The 19776-nt window shown below is 43.5% G+C and overlaps 4 protein-coding genes across 5 annotated transcripts; 2 read left to right on the top strand and 2 right to left on the bottom strand.

The window, feature by feature from the left end:
- Nucleotides 1–143: 143 nt before the first annotated feature.
- Nucleotides 144–2442, top strand: kdf1b (keratinocyte differentiation factor 1b; the record flags this gene model as incomplete). The annotated part of the gene is made up of 3 exons (XM_079288772.1): nt 144–1065; nt 1181–1267; nt 2348–2442. The coding sequence occupies 3 exons, from the start codon at nt 144–146 to the stop codon at nt 2440–2442; spliced, it is 1104 nt and encodes a 367-aa protein (XP_079144898.1).
- Nucleotides 2443–4341: 1899 nt separating this feature from the next.
- On the bottom strand, nt 4342–5214 carry LOC306791179 (nuclear receptor subfamily 0 group B member 2-like; the record flags this gene model as incomplete). The annotated part of the gene is made up of 2 exons (XM_079287816.1): nt 4342–4583; nt 4671–5214. The coding sequence occupies 2 exons, from the start codon at nt 5212–5214 to the stop codon at nt 4342–4344; spliced, it is 786 nt and encodes a 261-aa protein (XP_079143942.1).
- Nucleotides 5215–6692: 1478 nt separating this feature from the next.
- Nucleotides 6693–10001, top strand: nudc (nudC nuclear distribution protein). Of its 2 annotated transcripts, XM_079287911.1 has the most exons (9): nt 6693–6852; nt 7462–7539; nt 7635–7844; nt 7971–8051; nt 8148–8261; nt 8484–8678; nt 8805–8888; nt 8974–9092; nt 9715–10001. In XM_079287911.1, exons 1-9 carry the CDS (start codon nt 6778–6780, stop codon nt 9764–9766), a joined length of 1008 nt encoding a protein of 335 aa, XP_079144037.1. In that variant the 5' UTR covers nt 6693–6777; the 3' UTR covers nt 9767–10001. The 2 variants fall into 2 exon arrangements, with proteins under 2 accessions (XP_079144037.1, XP_079144038.1); XM_079287912.1 differs by lacking the exon at nt 7462–7539.
- Nucleotides 10002–15689: 5688 nt separating this feature from the next.
- Nucleotides 15690–19262, bottom strand: tbxta (T-box transcription factor Ta). The gene is made up of 8 exons (XM_079288354.1): nt 19049–19262; nt 18426–18690; nt 17850–17984; nt 17701–17762; nt 17555–17616; nt 17248–17421; nt 16952–17075; nt 15690–16615 (listed from the first exon to the last, which is right to left on the bottom strand). Exons 1-8 carry the CDS (start codon nt 19231–19233, stop codon nt 16357–16359), a joined length of 1266 nt encoding a protein of 421 aa, XP_079144480.1. The 5' UTR covers nt 19234–19262; the 3' UTR covers nt 15690–16356.
- Nucleotides 19263–19776: the final 514 nt, after the last annotated feature.

Here is a 19776-nt window from a genome sequence, read left to right as displayed (position 1 = left end):
ACATGATTTTTAGGTTTTGCAAGTTTTGATAACTTGTTTGATGATGCAATTCCCCCCCCCCCCCCCCCCCCCCCAGCTTGAAGTTACACCTATATTGACCTCATTTTCTCTCATGCTCGTACAGATTCTGGGGGCAGTTAGTCATGTCCGTTGGCAGTTTGAGGCACAGCTCGGGGCCCGGCAGCTACAGGCATGGAACCAGCCGGAGCAGCAGCCAGAGGTCGTCCTACGAGGAGCGCTGTGTCGACCCAGTGGAAGACAGGCTCCCCAACCCGGAGCCAAAGTTAGCCCACAAAGCTCACCTGAAGGATGCTAACGGAAAGGAGTCTGAGACCATTGGCTTCATTCCTGGCTCAGCTGACCCGTCCTCTGCGACACAAACGTGCAATCCTTGCTCTCCTCAGAGGAGCTGTAGGAGCTTTGTGTGCAGCGTGCTCACCTGCGGCCTGTACCGGGTCTGCCAGCGCTCCATCCTCGCTCCGTGCCTGGCGCCGAACGAGAGCTCCCCAGACGAACCGGAGAAGGTGAGCCTCCGATCTGTGAACCCGGAAGGCAACAAAGAGGAGGACGGCACAGACTGGCTAGGCGACGTCCGCATCGCTGGAGTCAAAGTCGACACTACGAGAGAGTACTTGGATGTTGTAACTAAATCTCCATCGTATGTGCCTCCGCCCGGTGGTCAAACACAGCCCAGCCACCCGTCTCTGCATGAGTCCATGAGGTTCGACGGCTGGGAAGATGGCGAGGAGGACGTGGACTCCCTGATTGCAAAGAAGCTGCTGGAGCTCTACTCTGAATATCAGATCGAAGAGTTGGCCAGGTGCACCTCGGACTCTGTGTTCCTGAAGAAGAGCAAGGCCATCAACCAGCTCATCAACTCGCTGGCCGAGGAGCACAAAATGGGCGAGCAGGAGGCGGAGTGTCGGCTGGTGCGCGGCATCATTCGCATCAGCACTCGGAAGAGCAGCAAGAGGAGGCCACACGTCTCCCGGGCGGAGAGGACGCTGTCGGACAGCGGGAACGAGACGATGAGGGAGAGCGATTCCTTCTCGTTCAGCAACAACAGTGAGTTCTAGTTGTTCACGTCGTACGTCCAAAAGTATCAGCTTCTAAAAACGCCATATATATGCTTTTCTGCCATTAAGTGACCATCCCTCTCTTCTACTCTTGTGTGCTCAAGATGATTACAAATCAAATCCAAACATCCAAATATCTGAACTGACTTCCTCTGACAAGTGTGCCAGAGAGATGTGGAGGACCAATGGAGGTGATTATTGTGTTATTACTCACACAGTATACTGTTACATTCACATACAGTTTTTTTTGGTGGCTTTTGAATAATGTTTTTGTTTTTGTTTTGCATAACTTGGCTGTTCTAACAAGGGAAGTCCGTCACGCATGTATGCCAACAGTGGCTGCTCTCACAGCACTTATCCAGCAGCATGAGCCTGAGTTTGTTGTTTCATCAGAAGTAGCTCAACACCTGTTTGACTACCTGATGAATTCTGTTCCGACTTTTAGCATCCACTTTCTATTTCAGATGAGATGAATCTGAATTTAAAGGATACTAAGTATTTGGATGCATCCTGATCTCTAGATTGGATTTAGATTTAGATTTCTCATCTTTAATACATTCATTTCAGTTTTTTGTAAACTTTATGACCCAAAATGAAGGTTTAAATTTGTGGTTCTCAAACTTTTTCTGTCATGAGACACACGAAACACAAGTCTCCCTTAAAGTTGAGAGAAAGATCGGCTTCTTCATACTGGACTCAGTCTATAGAGCACTCGTACTTTGTACGTTTTTAATTCAAGAATCTCAAAGTGATTTTTAGGTTATAGGTGCAATGTAAGACGATCACCTGGACCGCAGTCTGCAGAAAGATGGGACTTCATTTCATTGGTATTAAGATTCTTAAAGATGCCTCGTGGGGTTTTCTGGCAAACAAACAAAAGTTTCTGTTTGTCTTCTGTGTCAGTCATTTAAATGCACGTTGTGTATTGTTGACGTCTAACAATGTGACGAATGCATGCGCTTCCTCATAACACATTTGCAAAGCCGGCTTTTTTCTTAAAACATTGGCTGAATCCAAAATGCACCGAATAAAGTGAGCTGTGAGACAGGACATGGGAGATGAATATGGACCCTGTAACTCATTTCAAAATATTTGTCTGAACAAAATATGTCGAGTCTGCTTCTTCACAGAACATAGTAGCGATAACAGATATGGTTTACTTACATTTTCCCTTTACATGAGCTGCTAAACACTCTTTGCAGATTACGACAAATAAATCCAAATCATTATTATGAAATATGACTGTGTCTTTTTTACATTGTTTTTTATAGGTCATACGTCCAGGTCTCCATCAGCCGACTCGCCTTCTCACACAGGGACGAATTCTTCCGGTGTGCCACTCATTCGCACCCCTGTGAGAACATGATTCCTGCTCAACAATGAGCCGTCTATGCTTGAATTATTCTGTCCCGCTGTGTCCACAGGGTCTCACGTGGGACGTTGAAAGGCGACGCTATACCTGCACGGGAGTCTCTGGCTGAGCCAAGCTCTCTTGTAGGGGCTTTGCTGTGGGGAGGAGGAAATGTGAATATTCACGTTGTCTGAAGGAATTCAGTGAACTCAGGGCTGTCTGTGTGTAGATATTTATGTTGGATGAATATCATGTGCATGTTTGAAGGATTGCTTGAGTGAGAGCGTGTCCTGTAGCAGCTCTTTGTGGCTCTTGTTGTATCCCGTTTGTCCTTGGAGGAGAGCTGTGATCGGGAACGCTGACGCATTTTGGCTGTTCAGATTATTCTGCTGCTGTTAAGCAAAGGACATTTGGATTTAGTTCTGTACGTTGTGTATATATATATATATTATTTTTTGCACATTTCATCACCTTGTAATGATCTTAAATTTAAACTAATTTGTGTGATTTTTTTTTTTTTAACGATTCAATGCTTTTAATCCAGTGGTTATGTATCTCATATTTACAGTGATTCCAGATGAATGATCAGAAATTATGTTCTGGGAGTTTTCATAATTTGCCATATTTCATATTGATGTCAGATGGTATTGTGTGGCAAACAGTGTGCATGAAGACAATGTTTAACATTATGGCTTAAATCTTCTCGTTCTGATATTGGGTGGAGTTTTTGTAGTGCGCCTCGTTGTACAGTAGTAATAAGAAGGGAAAAGGAACACTTTTTGGGGGGAAATTAGCTTCTTTGCTAAGGGAGTTACAAGCTACAGCTTAGCTTGAAACAAGGGGAAACAGCTAGCCTGAAGGTAACAGAAATAGAAGTATAAAACCGTCAAGATGTGTTTTTTCTTATGCAGCAGACTATTCCTTGGATGCAATTTGACATTATTACAGTTTTGTGTTCTGTATTTATCAGAGCTTACACACAACACGTGAATGAGTTGCCTTCAAAGGCGTTGATAGGAGTATTTTGTCATCTTTGGACTGAGCCAAGCTGTTTTCCACGGTTTCAGTCTTAATGCTAAGCTAAGCTAACCGGCTAGGCGGTGGCTTCATATTCACCGTACAGATGTGACAGTGGTATCCTCTTTCCCAGCAAATAATCTTAGTTTTTTTCCCCCAGAATATAGATTGTGAAACTGTTTCCTTCTGTTCTGAGGTTTATGACGTTCATAGTGTGTGGAGCCTGTTTGTCTTTCTTCAAAGCAGATTATTAATATTAGTGTAATAACATGAACTCGCTGTTAACTGCAGCTAGTCTAATATCACGTTGACCTATAATGACATCGTTCTGACTCAAGGAGCGCCTGTCTGCTTTTACTACCGCAGCCGTGCCTGCTGTGTTTGCTCCTGGGTGCTGATGGGAATTTGGCCAGCTGACTCAGTGGAATTTATTCAGCTCTTGTGTGCTTCTTATCAGCATTAAGCGTATGGACTCCTTTTGTAATACCTTCAGTTATTACACATGGGCATTCTGTTTTCATTCGTACACTAGATTTTCTCAGAAGGTTTCCTCTCACCAAGGTGTTGCACTTTGTGTTTTCTGCCACCGATGTGTTGGCAGGTTCTTATATTGACACTAACTCGTCTTTTACCTGATTTCTTGTTGTAAAAACAATAAAGCAAATGAAGTGAAACAAAAGGAAAAAATTGTTTGCTCGTCATTTGCCACATATGGCCACACGAGGGAGTCAAAGTACCAGTACCCCCCTCCAGTAGGACACTGTCATGCAGTTCTCACGCTTCATGAAAACTGAAGAAAATATTTTAATGTTTATTAATGAGCTTCTCGACACAAGGTTCACGATAAAATTCCATACAACAACACTTCAACTCGCACGGGGCTTTCTCACTGGGATCTCATTGCACAAACAACATCTCTGTTAATAAATGCAACATATTTGCGTTGCCAATTACTGGCTTGAAGAAGAGCTCTGTGACCAGGCTGTGGCTGACGGTCTGAATGGTGGAGGCTGCTCGGAGGACGTGACTGAAGCGAGTGGCGTCCTCTGGGTGCAGGAGGTGGATGACTTCTCCAAGAGCTCTCTGAGCTTCCTGTTGGAGGCCTTCGATGAACGACGAGGCGCTCAATCCCTGAACAGCTGTAGCGGATAGAGAGAATACTCTGTTTAACCACATATCCAACCAATTAAATTAGCATGGCAAAACTGATAAAAATGAGTTTTTACCTGAGTTGAACAGCAAAGCCCCTTTTAGATAAGCATACTCCTTTGGACTGAGATCCAGATTCCACAGCTTATGCAAGCAAGCTCTCAAGTTGTGAACTCCAGCGAGAGTTGGTCGGTCAGCCTCGTTCCCCGCGAGTCCTGGTCCGAGCAGAATCTTTCTCAGGATACTCGTATTTGGTGCATCCGTCACCTCAAAGACTATCTTTTCTTGGGCCAGCCCCAGAACAAATAGAGGAACCCAGCAGTGTCTTAATAAAGGTGACTGATCTCCCGATGGAAGCTGACTGAAGGATGGCAAACTTCTCACGAAGCACACGGTTTTGACCAGCACGCTGGAGGCCACTTGGCAGGTGGCCTTTGGGTCCTTGAGGCAAACCGCCCGCCTCTGCTCACAGGGGCAGTTGCGTGCTGTGGCGTCACGGTTCAGTTTGCCATTGAGGTAGCGACTCTCGCTCCCGCTCAAGATGTTGTAAAGGATCGTGTGAGGAGGCTGATCCCGGTAACCAGGGCAAGAGTGGTTTGTAATCTCTTCCAGGGGAAACATTACAAAAGGAAAAAAAGTATCCGCAGAATGACTCCAGTGAACTCCAGCTCAGGCCCTGACTGTATTTATCCAGGATGAGGCATACTCAGCCTTGACCCTCCTTTTTAAGACCCTGCATTTGAGGGGGAAATCTGACCCTGACCCTGGACTTCCCATGATGACGGATCTAGGTTCTCCCCACGTGGCCGCGATAAGGCTAAACTCTGCAGCTGAACAAGGGCAGGGAAATACAGAAGCCGGTGGGGTGAATGACATTCATCATGTTTACTTTAGTCATTAACTCAGCCTGTACCAGTCTGCCAAGGTCTGATGGGGTCAACACACAGGATGCCACCTGACATGCGTCCTAGTTACACCCTGGAACTGCATGACAGGTCGCAATGTTTCGATTGTTTTTTTAACAGGCTTTGAGGATTACAACTGTCCTGCCAGTTTCAGAAATGGGCTGATTTGTAGTTAATTTAATGGCTTGACATCTGCCTTTATGATGTTTCCCTGACTGTTATGGCATAAGATGTTCTGTTATGAACATCTTGCACATGATATAGGCAACTAACTATTTGGAAACTCCTCATAAGCATGCTTAATTAAGGTGAAATCAGTTCGTTAAATTCCTCTATAGATCCTGTAATCTGGGCCGCAGACAGAGCTGTGAACTCTCGCGTATGGATATCACTTTCTAATACTATGTGTGATCTAGTAACACTAATTGTCAGTGAAAATACTTTGTATGATTCATAAAATAAGATGTTAATAATACTTGTAACATCTTAAAAGCAAACTGGCTTATTCTTTGACATAACCGTTAAATTGGTACAAACCATCCAGCTGCCTTTGTTGATAGCATCCATGATTATAATTTAGGCTACAAGATATGAATAATTTGGAAAGTAGCCTACTTGAACCCTATGAAGAAGCCCTATCAGGCCAAAGCAACCAACATTGTCTGCGGCCTACAGGTGTCAATAATAACAATATAAATCATTTTCCTGGTATGGTAATAGAAACTGTCCGTTGTCAAAAGTTTAACAAATAAATGAATAAATCAAAAGCCTATTTGAAGCCATACATTCTAATAAAATACAATTTTAATTTCAGTTTTATTCCACTAACCAAGCCACCTTTAACCTTACAAAACATAATTCTGACATAAAAGAGCAGAATCTTTTTTCATTTTAAGCTGTTATACTGAATATTTTTTTTCTGCTCATGTTTTTCTGCTACATTGTGGCTATGAACTCACGAGGGCAAAAGTAAATTAATACAGTTGCGTTTTTAAATTATAATGTAGTGGTTTAAAAGTACATTTACAATAAAATCGTATTCTTTCTTTTCTAGAATATTCTCCCGGGCGCCTCAATAGCTCCCTGAAGCAATACTCTCACTTTATTGGATATTCTGATTGTCATTCAAAAATCGAACCTTCCAATTGGTCAAATTCTGCGTGGGCGGGGTTTGTTTCCAGGAAGTGAGTTGTGTGTGACTACGGGCCAAACACAACTTTTTGCTCGTCATTCGTACAGCGAACATTATTGTATTCAAACCGTTTCTCAATCTAAAAACATGGGCGATGATGAAGAAAAGTATGACGGCATGTTGCTTGTTATGGCGCAACAACACGAAGGAGGGATACAAGAGGTAACGTAGTGTTAACGCTCACATGTTAAAGCTACCGTGCTAATGCTACAGCTAGTTAGCCTGTAGGCTAGTAGGCACACCTCGCATGTAACGTTAAGCATTGGCGTTCAGAACAGCACATGTGTTCAGCTGTATACAGGGTTTAACTAATGTTTTCATCATGATTAATAGCACATACTGTAACTATACGTCGTTAATCAATGGGGTGTTATGTTGAATTTTGTCGTGCACGTGACTAACAAAGCAGCACGAGAAAAATTACATTTTTTGTTTTTTATAGAACTCTTTTTCTGGAGGATTTACTTTCCAGTGTCCTTTGCAACACAATTGCTTTTTTTTTTAAATATGTAGCACTGTGATGCTGGGCCCTGTAATTAATAATATAAATAAATACATTTATTATTATTTATTTCTAAATAATAATATCATTACTTCACAATAATGAATGTCATATTTGAGATGATAACATGAAGTTATGGAGGATAGGAATATAAAATTGTAATGTTGATAAAACGGTCATATAATCCAGTCATGCCAACAATCCTCAAGCACATAATTCATAATAATCTGTTATATTTGATATATTTGTGACTATTTTTCTCTCAACAGTTAGTAAACACATTTTTCAGCTTCCTCCGCCGCAAAACAGATTTCTTCACCGGTGGTGAAACAGGTGCTGCGGAGGTGGTGAGCGATGTTTCTGTATCTGCAAGCTAATGTGATATTTGATGCTACTGCACTGTGTGTTTGTGTCATGACCGAGACGTACCTCTCTTCTACAGCTGGTCAAAGATGCTCTCGCCCACCACAGTCAGCTGGCGGTGAAGTCTCACAAAGAGAAGCAGATGAAACAGGAGAAGGAAAAGAAAGAGAAAGTTGAGAGAGCCGCCAAGCTAGCGGAGGAAAAGAAGAAGAAGACGAACGAAGAAGGTCCCAGGATTCAGGAACTGACCGACGAAGAAGCGGAGAAACTTCAGACTGAACTGGACCAGGTGAAATCTGGGAGCCTTGAGAATCACTGTCGTCGTTCTTTTACAAAGATTATTAATGTATTTGTGTTTGTGTGTGTGTATATATATATATATATATATATATATATATATATATATATATTGTAGAAAAAGAAAGAAGAGGCGAAAAAGAAGACTGCGACAACAAATGCAGAAAAGCCACCTGAGAAAGTAGAAAAAGAGAAGGGGGTGAGTTAACCGTTTCAAGAGTGAAATGTTGGTTGAAGAGTTTGACATTTAATTCTGTTTCTGATGACGTGCTCATCTTAATTTCTCTTCCCCCAGTCTGAGTCTGAAGGAGAGGAGGACGAGAAGGACAAAGACAAACTGAAGCCCAACGCAGAAAACGGAGCTGACCTGCCGAACTACAGGTGGACACAATCCCTGTCTGAAGTTGACGTGAGTGCCTCTTTCAGAATACCGCTTTGACTCGTTTCTGCATCCCCAGCTTGTGTTTCTCAAGCCTCTCACAGTACGCGTTCATCTCGGTGATCAAGCAGCCATATTTTTACCAAAAAACAACCGTGACGTCACGAGACAGATCCTCTCCACGTCCTGTCTATTGTATCTCGACACGTCTCCCGCCTGTCTCTTAACAACACACACTTTAACGTCCTTCAGCTGGCCGTGCCTTTCGACGTGAAGTTCCGCATTAAGGCGCGAGACGTCGTGGTGGACATCCAGCGGCGCTCCATCAAGGTGGGCCTGAAGGGACAACCCCCCGTCATCGAAGGCGAGCTCTACAACGAGGTGAAGGTAGAAGAAAGCTCCTGGCTCATCGACGACGGCAAGGTTGTTACAGTCCACTTGGAAAAGGTAAGAACCGAGTTTATGCTGGTTTAAAGGCTAACATTATGAAAGGAACCTCAAACCACTGCTGTTGTTTATTACCATTGATCTGTTTCTCTTCAGCAGTGACAGATCCCTAACATTTCCTTTCAGATTAATAAAATGGAGTGGTGGAGCAAGATCGTTACCACGGATCCAGAAATTAACACCAAGAAAGTGTGTCCAGAGAACTCAAAGGTAAAAAGGATGTTTCCTACCTCCTAAGCATCTGCAGTAACCACTTCCTGCCTCGTCCTCACTGTGTGTTCTTCCTGCTGAGCAGCTGTCGGACCTGGACGGAGAGACGCGTGGTATGGTGGAGAAGATGATGTACGACCAGAGGCAGAAGTCCATGGGCCTGCCTACGTCTGAAGAGCAGAAGAAACAGGACATTCTCAAAAAGTCAGTTTCCCGTGTTTTGCCTCGAAGTAATAACGGGGTTTCCGACATCTTTTTGCTGAGATATATATTGTATCGTACAATATGTTTTTAATATAAGCGACTGTCACGCCCCGACATATCTGGGGGATTACGTCATACTGCAAAAGTTGTAGAAAGCCTTTTGTGTCGCCAGAAGGAGCTAAAATTAAAACCCCCACTCTTAAAGATGCAGCGATTTCCTCGTGCAGAGTTGTAATAAAATGGTGCTTTAACCTAAAGAACGTACTACAATATGTCATAAGATCGTGACACTCTGACTGTCAGTAATTTAAGGAACAGTGTCCTCTCTCTCTCTACCGAGTCAGAAGTCCAACCATGACGTATCATGTCAAATATTAAACAGAGCAGTAGTTAACTCGGATAAGACCTGGTGACGCTCTCTTCACTGCAGTAAATGACCTTCTCTTCGTCCTCCTGCTGCTCTCAGACCAGAGGAGACATGTCTGTTGAAGCTACCTCTAAAGATAACGACAACACTGAGATGTCAGTAGTCACTGTAGCTGCTGTCAGAGTTGTTTTATCGACACAAAGTTCAAATATTCGACTGACTGGAAACCTCTCGTTTTGTCTTGTGTCTCTGCAGGTTCATGGCCCAGCACCCAGAGATGGATTTCTCTAAAGCCAAGTTCAGCTGAGACTTGCTGTGGAATCCACTTCCTGATTCATGTGCATTGTATCAGAGCCGCCGTCGGGCTCCGTCCATCTCCCAGTACCGGACGTGGTTTTGTTGACTTGACGTGCGTTGTTGTCGTCATAATAAGGTCGATGACTGAAATGCACTTGTTCTTCCCTTTGCATGTCGTCTCAATATTTAAAGATATATCTGGATTGGTTTTTTTTTTTAAATAAATGAATTTAAAATCAAAGTTTCACGCACGAGTGTTTATATTTGTACCTTTTTAGAACAAATTGTCATTTACAGTGACGACCTGGCCGAGAGAAGGCAGGTCATTACAAGACATTAAAACATAGATATGAGTGCAATAGACATTATGATACACGTTTTAAAACATCACAACACATACAGTATATGCTAACATAAATCTATGTACGGTGTTCCAGAGAGGCAAGTTACAAAAGCAGGTGCAGAGGTCAAACTCTGGCTTGTGATGTGTAACAAAAGGAGGTTAACCGAGTGAAGTTCGAGCATCTTTTGCAACTCGTTCTGGTCACTAGGAGGATCATTTACCACACTGTCAGCACAACCTGGCAGTTTAGTATCAAAGCAGCAGAGTGTCATAGAAAATGATTGCAAGCTGTAAAAATTTAAATTATTTTCCTTTTTCCAGGCTCACTTTTAGTATTTTGTTTTACTAGCTATGAATTTGGACGTTCCCAACCTTAAAGAGGTCATCAGCAGATGAATTGCATAGTACTGGAAGTCGGATAAAAACAATTTCCAGTTGACTTATATTCGGCTTCCTGTTTACCAATGACATGTTCAGATGCGGTATAATGCACCATGCACACCTTGGAAAGAGTTTTCATTTTGAACCACAAGGGAGCAGTGTTTTCTTTAAAGTGTAAAGAGTTTGGAAGTATTCGTGTGTCAAGTGTTTGTGTACAGTGAGTACTTCACATTCATTCTGTAGAGATGAACTTCATGAGGACATTAAAGGAGTTAGTGTGTCTCTCAGCTTTAAGTAAAAAGCTTCATACAACTCTTGCCACATCATGTAGCAGTACTCCCCAACACCTGTAGACACAATTGAATGTGTACAATTTGTGGATTTTCCCCCTTTAAGTGTGTGAGGTGAAGTAAAATGTCAGGAATTTTACTGTTATCTTTAATCAAAACTGACACGCGACCCAGAAAGAAACGTAAACACGAGATTTGAATTGGTTTTGCATGATTCTCTGTGGAGGAACAACATCGTATGCATCGACTAAAACTTTTTGTCGACATTTTGTCGAGGACGGTCCGAACAACTATACAAAGGAATGAACTCTTCTCAAAATGGTGCTTTGTGTGGATGCAGTGGCTGACCCGTCGTCTGAACCCTCTGGACAATCAGCGTGCCGCCACCAACGACAAAGACACGGTTTCTCACTGAGACCACACTGGATATCATGCACCTCTGCTAAATGTTACTTCAGTCACGACCAGTTTGCTTACAACTGCTTTCTGCTTGTGCGACTGTCCACCGCTAACTGGACCGGCCTGTCAGGATGGTGAGAGGCTGTCACCATCACTGTGGTGACCGGAGGCAAACGTACATTAGCTTATGCATGGCCAGCAAGTCTTTCTAATGTGTGAAATTACTCGTGTAGTTCAAAAACACTCCTCGGACATCTGTGTCATCGGGACAATGGTGTTTTTTGCAAAGGCTGACGTGCTGGGCTCCGCTTTGACTTACAATTTGAGGTGTATTACCGTACAGGGCATTACACGGGGCAGATGTGACAGAAGCAAACACTGTGGGCTTCAGCTGTATTTACAGTACGTATTCGAGGGCCATGAAGGGTGAATGTAAAGTGCTCTTTAAACTTAAGTCAGTGGCTCGCAACCTTTCTGGTTAGTGTTCCCACCATCTCTGGCTGTGGCCTGAAGGAGCATTTCAACCAAATTGTGATTTTGCTGAGAGTGAAAAGGTAAAATAATCCAGTTTTTCATTTTTCATTTTCAACAAAAGTCAGAAAAAACAATATTTCTATCTATCTCACGTATGTTTCTTTCTTCCTTATTCCTTCAGTCATCTTGTGACCCCTGATATTTATTTTGGAGGGTCCAGGTTGGAGTCCAGCGATTTAAGAGGACTGCACCATTTGTTTATTCATGTTTCAGCTGTTTTACTACAAATTACATTACGTTAGGGACATTTTATTGCTTAAAGCTTTCGAGCTTGGGTCGTCGGTAAATGTAATTAATGAAGAAGTTTCTCTTCTCTCTGACTGTACCAAGAGTTTGCATCCATGTGTGTTCAATGAGATTTGCAAAGCCCAGAGGGAAGAGGAAAAGAGACAGATTGAGACAGATTGAGACAGATAAACTGGCAAGCTAACTGTCTTTAATGGATTCGGGTCAGTATGGAGTCGTATCCAGTCAGCCTGGGTCTTAGGCCACTGCAGAGTTCTCGTATGAGATGGGCTGGGAAATATCCTCCAATTTGATCTTGTAGCAAACGTCATGACAGTGGAATTCATTGGAACGTGCCAGAAATGTATCTGAAAGAAAAAACTACCATTCAACACCAGAGTGGCCCTTTAAAGTGGCAAACTACATCTCATGATCACATTGAAAAAAGAAAAGCATGGTGTTTGTTCGCAAACATTTCATCAGCACACTGAAAACTTTGGAATTTTGGTGGCAAAAAGACACGAAAAGCAAAGAATCAGCCACAAATTGGAGATCATCGGAGCAGCCAAACTTCCAGTGACTCCATCTAACTGCAAGGGAGGTGAAGCCAGAGGCCTGATGGGATAGTGGATGGGTGGGGCGGCTGTGTGACTGTGCAGGGGTTGAGGGCGACGGAGGAGGCCGAGTCTGCTCAGCTGAGAGCAATGTCTCACCAAGGTACCAGAATTTCTTCATTAACGAAGGCACACAGACATCAGAGGGACGGGGTTCGGGTTTTGGGGCGGGCGAGGGGGCGGTCTGCAAACACACCTCCCCGCCGCTGCGCTGACTCGCTGTTCCAGACTTGACAACTTGTTTTTTGGCAGCGGCCTCTCGTAAATCAGCCGCAAAGGCCCTGCACAATGTGACTCACCATCATAATCGCGATGTTTGCGGAGGCCGCTTCGCCCTTCTGTCTTCTTCCATGAGGCTGCTCGGTGGCTTATTCCTGGAAGTGGAGGAGGGATACATGAGGGGACACCAGGACAAAGATGAGACAGGAGACTGGCATCTTCCTCATCTGTCAGATTTAGATTCACCTCAATGGATGAAAACGCAGGTTTAATTGTCGGTGTCTCCAATTATATTGACATACTTTTCATTTATGTCATTAATAAAGTCCAATTCTGCCACTAAAACAGATGGAAAATGTAGTTTTGGTGTGTTTTACCCTCCACTACAACTCCACTAAAACTAATAACTGTCACAATGAGGCAACAGTGAACTAACCCAACATCTGCATCTGTCCTCCACACCTGGGTGCTGGGCACACTCTGTAAAGCGTATTTGGAACACACACTTCCAGGGGTGGAGAGGAGGCCAGTGTGCAAAGTCAAACTCCAATTGTCAATTAGTGAAGGCCAACACAGGCTGCAGGCTGGGGTGTACAGAGCAGATCAGCCATCATGGACAACAAAGGCTTCAGTGAGCTCAGGGTCCTCAGATCAACACACACACACACACACACGCACACACACACACACACACACACACACACTCTGTAAGTGAGAGGGAAGAGATGGCTCTGGGCCCAGCAGGACCTGTTTATCGCTCCAGACTGAGCAAAGACCATCAGCAAACATCCTCCCCGTTAAGTCTGGACAACTGCTCATAAACAGGTTTGCATCAACACACTGACACACTCTCTCTCTTTTCTTTTATTGTTTACAGAATGTCATAAAGTCATTCAACTTTCAAACTCCAATTCTATGAGTAATAGCTAAGATGAAATGTACCTCAATAGCCGACTCATTATACTATATGTGGTAGAGATTGTAGACACGCCAGTGTTACATGCTGGCCCAGTATGAATCACAAATACTTGCTAATATCAAAAAAATGCCAGTTGCTTATTGGTCCAGTAAATCAAATTTGAGAATATTATTTATATCATATATGGGAAAAGAGCAGTACAATGTGAGTAGTCAGACTCTTGATGGTCAGTCAAAATGAAAGATGAATTCAGGAGCGGCTGAGATGTTTTCTTTTTAATTTCACACACGTCCTCCTTTTTTAAACCTGGGGGCCTACATTACCCACAATACAATGTGACTGTCAATAGGCGGCAATCTACGGGTCTGAAATGTTAACGTCAACGCAGAAAGTGCCTTAAACTGGCATTCTTTCTAAAAGCCAGCAGGGGGCGACTCCTCTGGGTGCAAAAATGGAGTCTGATTGTATAGAAGTCTATGAGAAAACGAGCCTACTTCTCACTTAATTTGGGTTTGTCCACAAACTAGTCCACGAACCAAAGGATGAAGTCAAGTAAAGTGGAGGTTTTCAGAGATGTCGGCGTTTCATGAGGGGACCTTTGCTCCGCTGCGGCCCCCCGCCAGCTGCAGGTCACATTGCTGCTTCATCACTGTTTGCCCGTGGCCCCGTGACCCTCCAGCATTCATTTGCACCTCGGTGAGGACCACTCCATCACTGCTTGGGGGCCGAGGCTCTGTGGGCCTGACACACACATCACACCACTGACATCATGAGTGCACGGCCAAGCCACTGGCCTCAGGTATGAGCCGGGGACGGAGCCGAGTCGATGTTTTTGCCTCTGTGTGTTTTTCTCTCTCTTGTCAATTGGGCTCAGTACTGCAAATGCTGATTTCTATTATTAATTTGATGTATTTTTTAGATTGTTTTTCATCCTCTTGCATGTGTACTTGCACTTTTATTATAACATGTCTGTTTTTATTTTATTTTGCAATATACTATAAAGATTTGTCCGTATACATTTAAGCAACTTGAACAGTGTTAAACACAAAGTTGTTTAAACTACAACCTTCAGTCAGTGAGAATCAAAATGTAAATAAAAAAATCTCTTTTCATGCATCATTTCAAGACTGTATGATTTTTTCCTTGACAGAACTTTTCTTCATTTGACTTTTACACATTATTTGACTCTGCTCATAATAACAAATAAAATAAAGTATGACATAATAACAAAGTGTTTTAAAGTAGTGCTGTGCAAATAAAAAGGTTGGTGAACCGAGTTGAGTTCTGTTTGAATCCACGATGCTAATAAAGCAACGCTGACTTTGGAGTTATATGTTAATGTGGAGATCTCAGGTTATTATATTCCATCCCAGGTGTTGGCATTTTGGATTTGTCTTCAGTCCCTTTGACTTTCCTCACATGCAGATCTGAATGTGTTGGCCGTATGTCGCACCATAACGCAGATTGTAACAAAAGGGTGCCAGTGATGGAAACGTACCCCGACAGATTTCTTAAAGTGGACACTTCTCCATCGCCTCGCCTCGTCATTTCAATTACATGTCAGAGCCGCCGTATTCACTTAGCGTAGCTGTGCAGAAGCTGTTATATAAAGTGAGTTTGTACCGCGGGGCCAAAAGTTGAATGAGTTAGGTTTGATGCACGAGGGCAACGTGAGAGTTGCAACTCGACTCTAAACCCGTGGGCTCCAAATGAGAACATAAGAAATGCTATTGATGTGTTTTCTTCTTGATTAAACCACAGTGGCCCTTGTTTCCCCTTTGACCTCATCGATTTGACCACTTTAGTGTTGATGTACATGATGTTTTATATGTATTGAATGCTTTGTGTCAAGAAAATAACAACTTATTATCGTACTTAAAGGTAAGAAGCAATACATTCCTTGAGTTACAGTTATTTTACAAGGTACGCAACAGACAGACAACATTTGAGAAAACAAACATTTTTAATTTATTATTAAATGACATAAATAAAACTCACAGCGAGTTCAAATACAAATAGATAGTTATGTACATGTGTTTGTGCAGGGGGGGGGGGCTTGACAAAACCCTGCCAGGATGCATAAGGCACTTGTGTCTCTCGGTCCGATCTTGGAACATTTATTGCAAACAGAAAAGGCACATTTATATGGAAAACACTGGACGTTAATTTATTCTATTTACACACATATACACATTTATGTTAGCAGAACCATTCTTTTGTCTTATATATTCAAGAATAAAAACAACAATACAAAGGATTGCTTAGTTGAGTTTGGTTGTGTGGCACTATAGGGAGTTCATAGAAGGTGTAATAAACAGGTTATAAATGTGTAATAAGCATGTTGGGATTTACTAAGAGCAGAGAGGGAGTTCTGATCACGCAGCTATTCTAAGGCTTTTTATTCTAGTATGATATTGTCCATCATGGAAAGATGTTGATTGTCTTTCAAGTTCTGTCTTTGCACATCAACTGCTCAGTATGACTCCAGCCTATAACTGAACACCTTTTCTTTTTTTAATTAGAGGCTTTGGAATGACAAATCAAAGTTTTTTTTTCACAAACAGGAGCCAGAGGAGATCCTTGCAGATGTCACATTTCATCTTCTCCGGGACCTTTTACTTGTGTCTTTAGTCCTGCTATTAAAGCCTCTAGAGACGAGCGTGAGGCAGCAGACTTTCAGTAGCTCTGAGCCACAGGCGCCCAGGACGCGGTCAGCCTGGCGATGGAGCTCTCGAACTGGGCTTCCCCGACCCCAACCTCGCTCAGGCTGGGGTCATACATGGAGGAGGGCGAGGAGACGGGCAGCGAGGAGGTCAGGCCTGTGTATGAGGAGCCCCTCAGGAACTGGGAGGTCAAACCTCCAGGTATGGAGCCTGAGGCCGAGCCTGAAGGGGTGAGGGTGGTGCCGGCTACTGACCATAGGCTGGGGTACTGACTGTGGACGAGAGGGACAAGAGGCTTCTGTTATTGAGAGGGCACTTGATATTGCTTACCCAAAAACTGATGGTTCAAAGATGGCTGCCACAGCAGGGATCATTGGGCCATAAAAATGTACCCAAAACTGTTTGAACAGGGACAGGGAGCATAGGAGGAACTGAACCACATTAACGAATCAACACGAAGATAATATTACAGAAATCAAAGTGCTTTCACGCTGATGATATTCTTTTTTTTTTATTGAAAATAGAGCAAGAAATTCTGGAGCCATTCTTCACCTTTCTAAATGCAGATGCATGGCACTGGGTAAACTGCGTATGGTCGCGAGGCTTACCTGGAATTAGATGTGGAGTTGGTGGTGTGGGACAGAGTGCCCATGCCTGTGGAGTTGGGGATCTGGAGAGCAGACCAGCTGTCATGAGAGGGCAGAGTCCCTGAAGTGTTGTCCATGTAGTTGTCTGAAGATAAGGTACAAACAACAACTTCATTTTTTCCCCCACCAACATGTTAAATTGAATGAATGAACGAGGTTCCGGTAAATGTGCAACTGGATAGGATGAGGAGGATGTGATACAGGGTCAGAAAGGGACACTGAGGTTGCCGGTATGTATGGTCCAAGCGGGGTCTTACTTGTGCTGGAGGTGCGGTGGGGGTAGTGGCTGGGGTATGGGGCCGGTCTGTGGCTCCTCAGGCTGGAGTAGCGCTCGCAGTAGGAGCCCGAGGAGTGGCCCCCTGTGCCACTGAACTGAGGAGGACTGCTGCTGGGGCAAATGGGACTCTGGCCTGGGAGGAACCAACCTCCAACTGTGGAGTTCAACAGAATTAAGTCATAAAACACATCACAGATCTCTTTGTGAAAATGCAGAAAGCATAGGCCTACTATATCAGCATTATTTTATTTACCATATTCAGTAAAGTCGAAATAAAGGAAACTCACGCTGAGAGTAGCCAGACTGTTGGCTGTCTACACTGTGATCGGGGATGTCTTTATGGTCGCTCCTGCAATCAGTAACAACAATATTAGACACCATGCTTCATACATTAACTTGATCATTTGAGGAATATTGAGGTTCAAGCCTTTACCTTTCTTTGGCATCCAAGAAGGCCTTAGCAAAGGGATTGTGCTTTATCTTCAGAGCAGTAATCTGTGAGGAGGACATGACAGCTGTGAGAATTCCAATCAACATCTAAAAGAAGTCTGTGCTGGTAAGGTTTCATGTAGCGCAGCTGACCTCTTCATTCTGGTAAGCAGTGACTGCGATGAACTGTGTTTCGGGGAAAGACTGGCTGCTGATCATCTTCTGGATGCCTCCAACCTTCACGATGTGTATCCTTGGCTCATATTTGTGCAGAGAATTCAGCATGATCTACAGAAAAGAAATCCCAATCAATGTTACTGTCATTATAATGAAGAGCAGGACTAATGTTACACCCAGTCAATTTGATACTGTTCTCAGCTCAAGAGAAGAAACGGCACTTCAGTCACATTTATCCACTGGTTCCTTGATTAAAGTGACTTTCACCTGACACTAAAGATCCACAATATTTTGTCATGTTTCAAAATAATTTTCAAAATCCAATAGTTCCTAAAACACGTGAAATGGAGTGTGTATTTTAAATTCCAGTGGTAAAGTTAAAATAATAATTTTATATTAGACATCATCTTTAAATGAATGCATCTTGTGTGTTTTTTTGTCCTATGGCACAGCTGAAATATTACAAAAAGTGTCAGAAACGCTTTTCATATCAACATAATTTACGATATTCCTGCGATATTATACGATATTCCCATAACACAGCCTCCTCACCTGCCCGCCCCCGTTGAGTTTATTGGAGAGTTTCACTTTGCTGAAAGATACGGGCGCTTTCATCCAGTGCGCTCCGAAGTTAGGGGAGTCCGGGTGGATGTAGACGCAGCTGGGGCTCTGGGGCTCCGGTTTGCCACCGGGGACCCACTCCCCGTTCACATATTTCCACCGGTTGTTGTCCGCGGCCACGAAATCCAGCAGCACCGAGTACATAGCGTTGGGGTCAAGGCCGCTGACGCTCGCCCTGAGCACCGGAAACATCCTCCTGGAAAACAACAAGGACGGAATTTGTAAGCATTGATACATGGCGTTGGTGAGTGCATTTCGCCAATATTTTAAGCACCTCATTTTACTTCAACTCACTCGCAGATCCAAGTTTCGTTCGTTTTTTAAAACGTCTCAGGGCCTTTAAGGCCTCGGGGACAGCACTTTTGACAGACCACTTACGCGCGAGCCAAAGTGACTTAAAAATATAATTTACTTTACGGCTTTTAAAATCAATAACATGTTATAAAGACGCGTCTACACGTATCACACTGAAAACCCCGTGCGTAAAAAGCGCGTAAATGTGCCTGACCCGTGCGTAAATCTCCACAGGCAGCTGCATGCTTCATTGGACCCACCTTCCAGTTTTGGTGACAATCATCTCGTTGGTTAACTCTTTGAATTTGTTCCACAAATCCGCATCATCCAGCGTCAGTTTAATATCCCTCTCGGACGCGTCCCCCTTCTCGCTGCCCTTCTGGAACTCGCTCTCCACGGCGCTGAGGAGATGCTCCAGGCGCTGGTCAGTGTTGGAAGAAGTCATTATTTCCAAGCAGATTAGATAGATCTAAATCCAAGATGTGTAGTGCAGGGGCTCACAGAGACACCGCTGACAGAGAGAAGGCCCGAGTGATACTGCTTTCTAAACCTCGAGGCATCGTCATTTAAGGGCCCCCAGGGACCTCATGGGGATGTGGGGCGTGGTCTGTGCGCACACAGATCGCGTCTTTGACCGGGTTCAACGTCTCCAAACCCCGCCCCCACACCAGGCTGAGCATCTCTCCACAATATAACGGTTTTTTTTATAATAAAAACAAATATTGCATTATTTTTTTCCGAAACCAAATTATTAAAAAAAAAAATCTATATTTCACAGATTTTATGGAAGTTAAAATAATGCATTTACTGTAGCAGTTGGCGTGAACTTTGGGATTTATAGTCTGATACCTGCAAATCTATTACAGTCTTTTGCAGCTGATGCCATACTCATTCAAAGCTCTGCGTTCAAACAAAAGAAGGGAAGCGAGGGCACATCGCCATGCCTTTGAACTCAGTTGTATATTTGCAAATAGTGCTAATCTTTTGT

The sequence above is a fragment of the Melanostigma gelatinosum genome (assembly GCF_949748355.1).
Source record: "Melanostigma gelatinosum genome assembly, chromosome: 17".
NCBI lineage: Eukaryota > Metazoa > Chordata > Actinopteri > Perciformes > Zoarcidae > Melanostigma > Melanostigma gelatinosum.
This window is presented reverse-complemented; position numbering and strand designations above follow the sequence as displayed.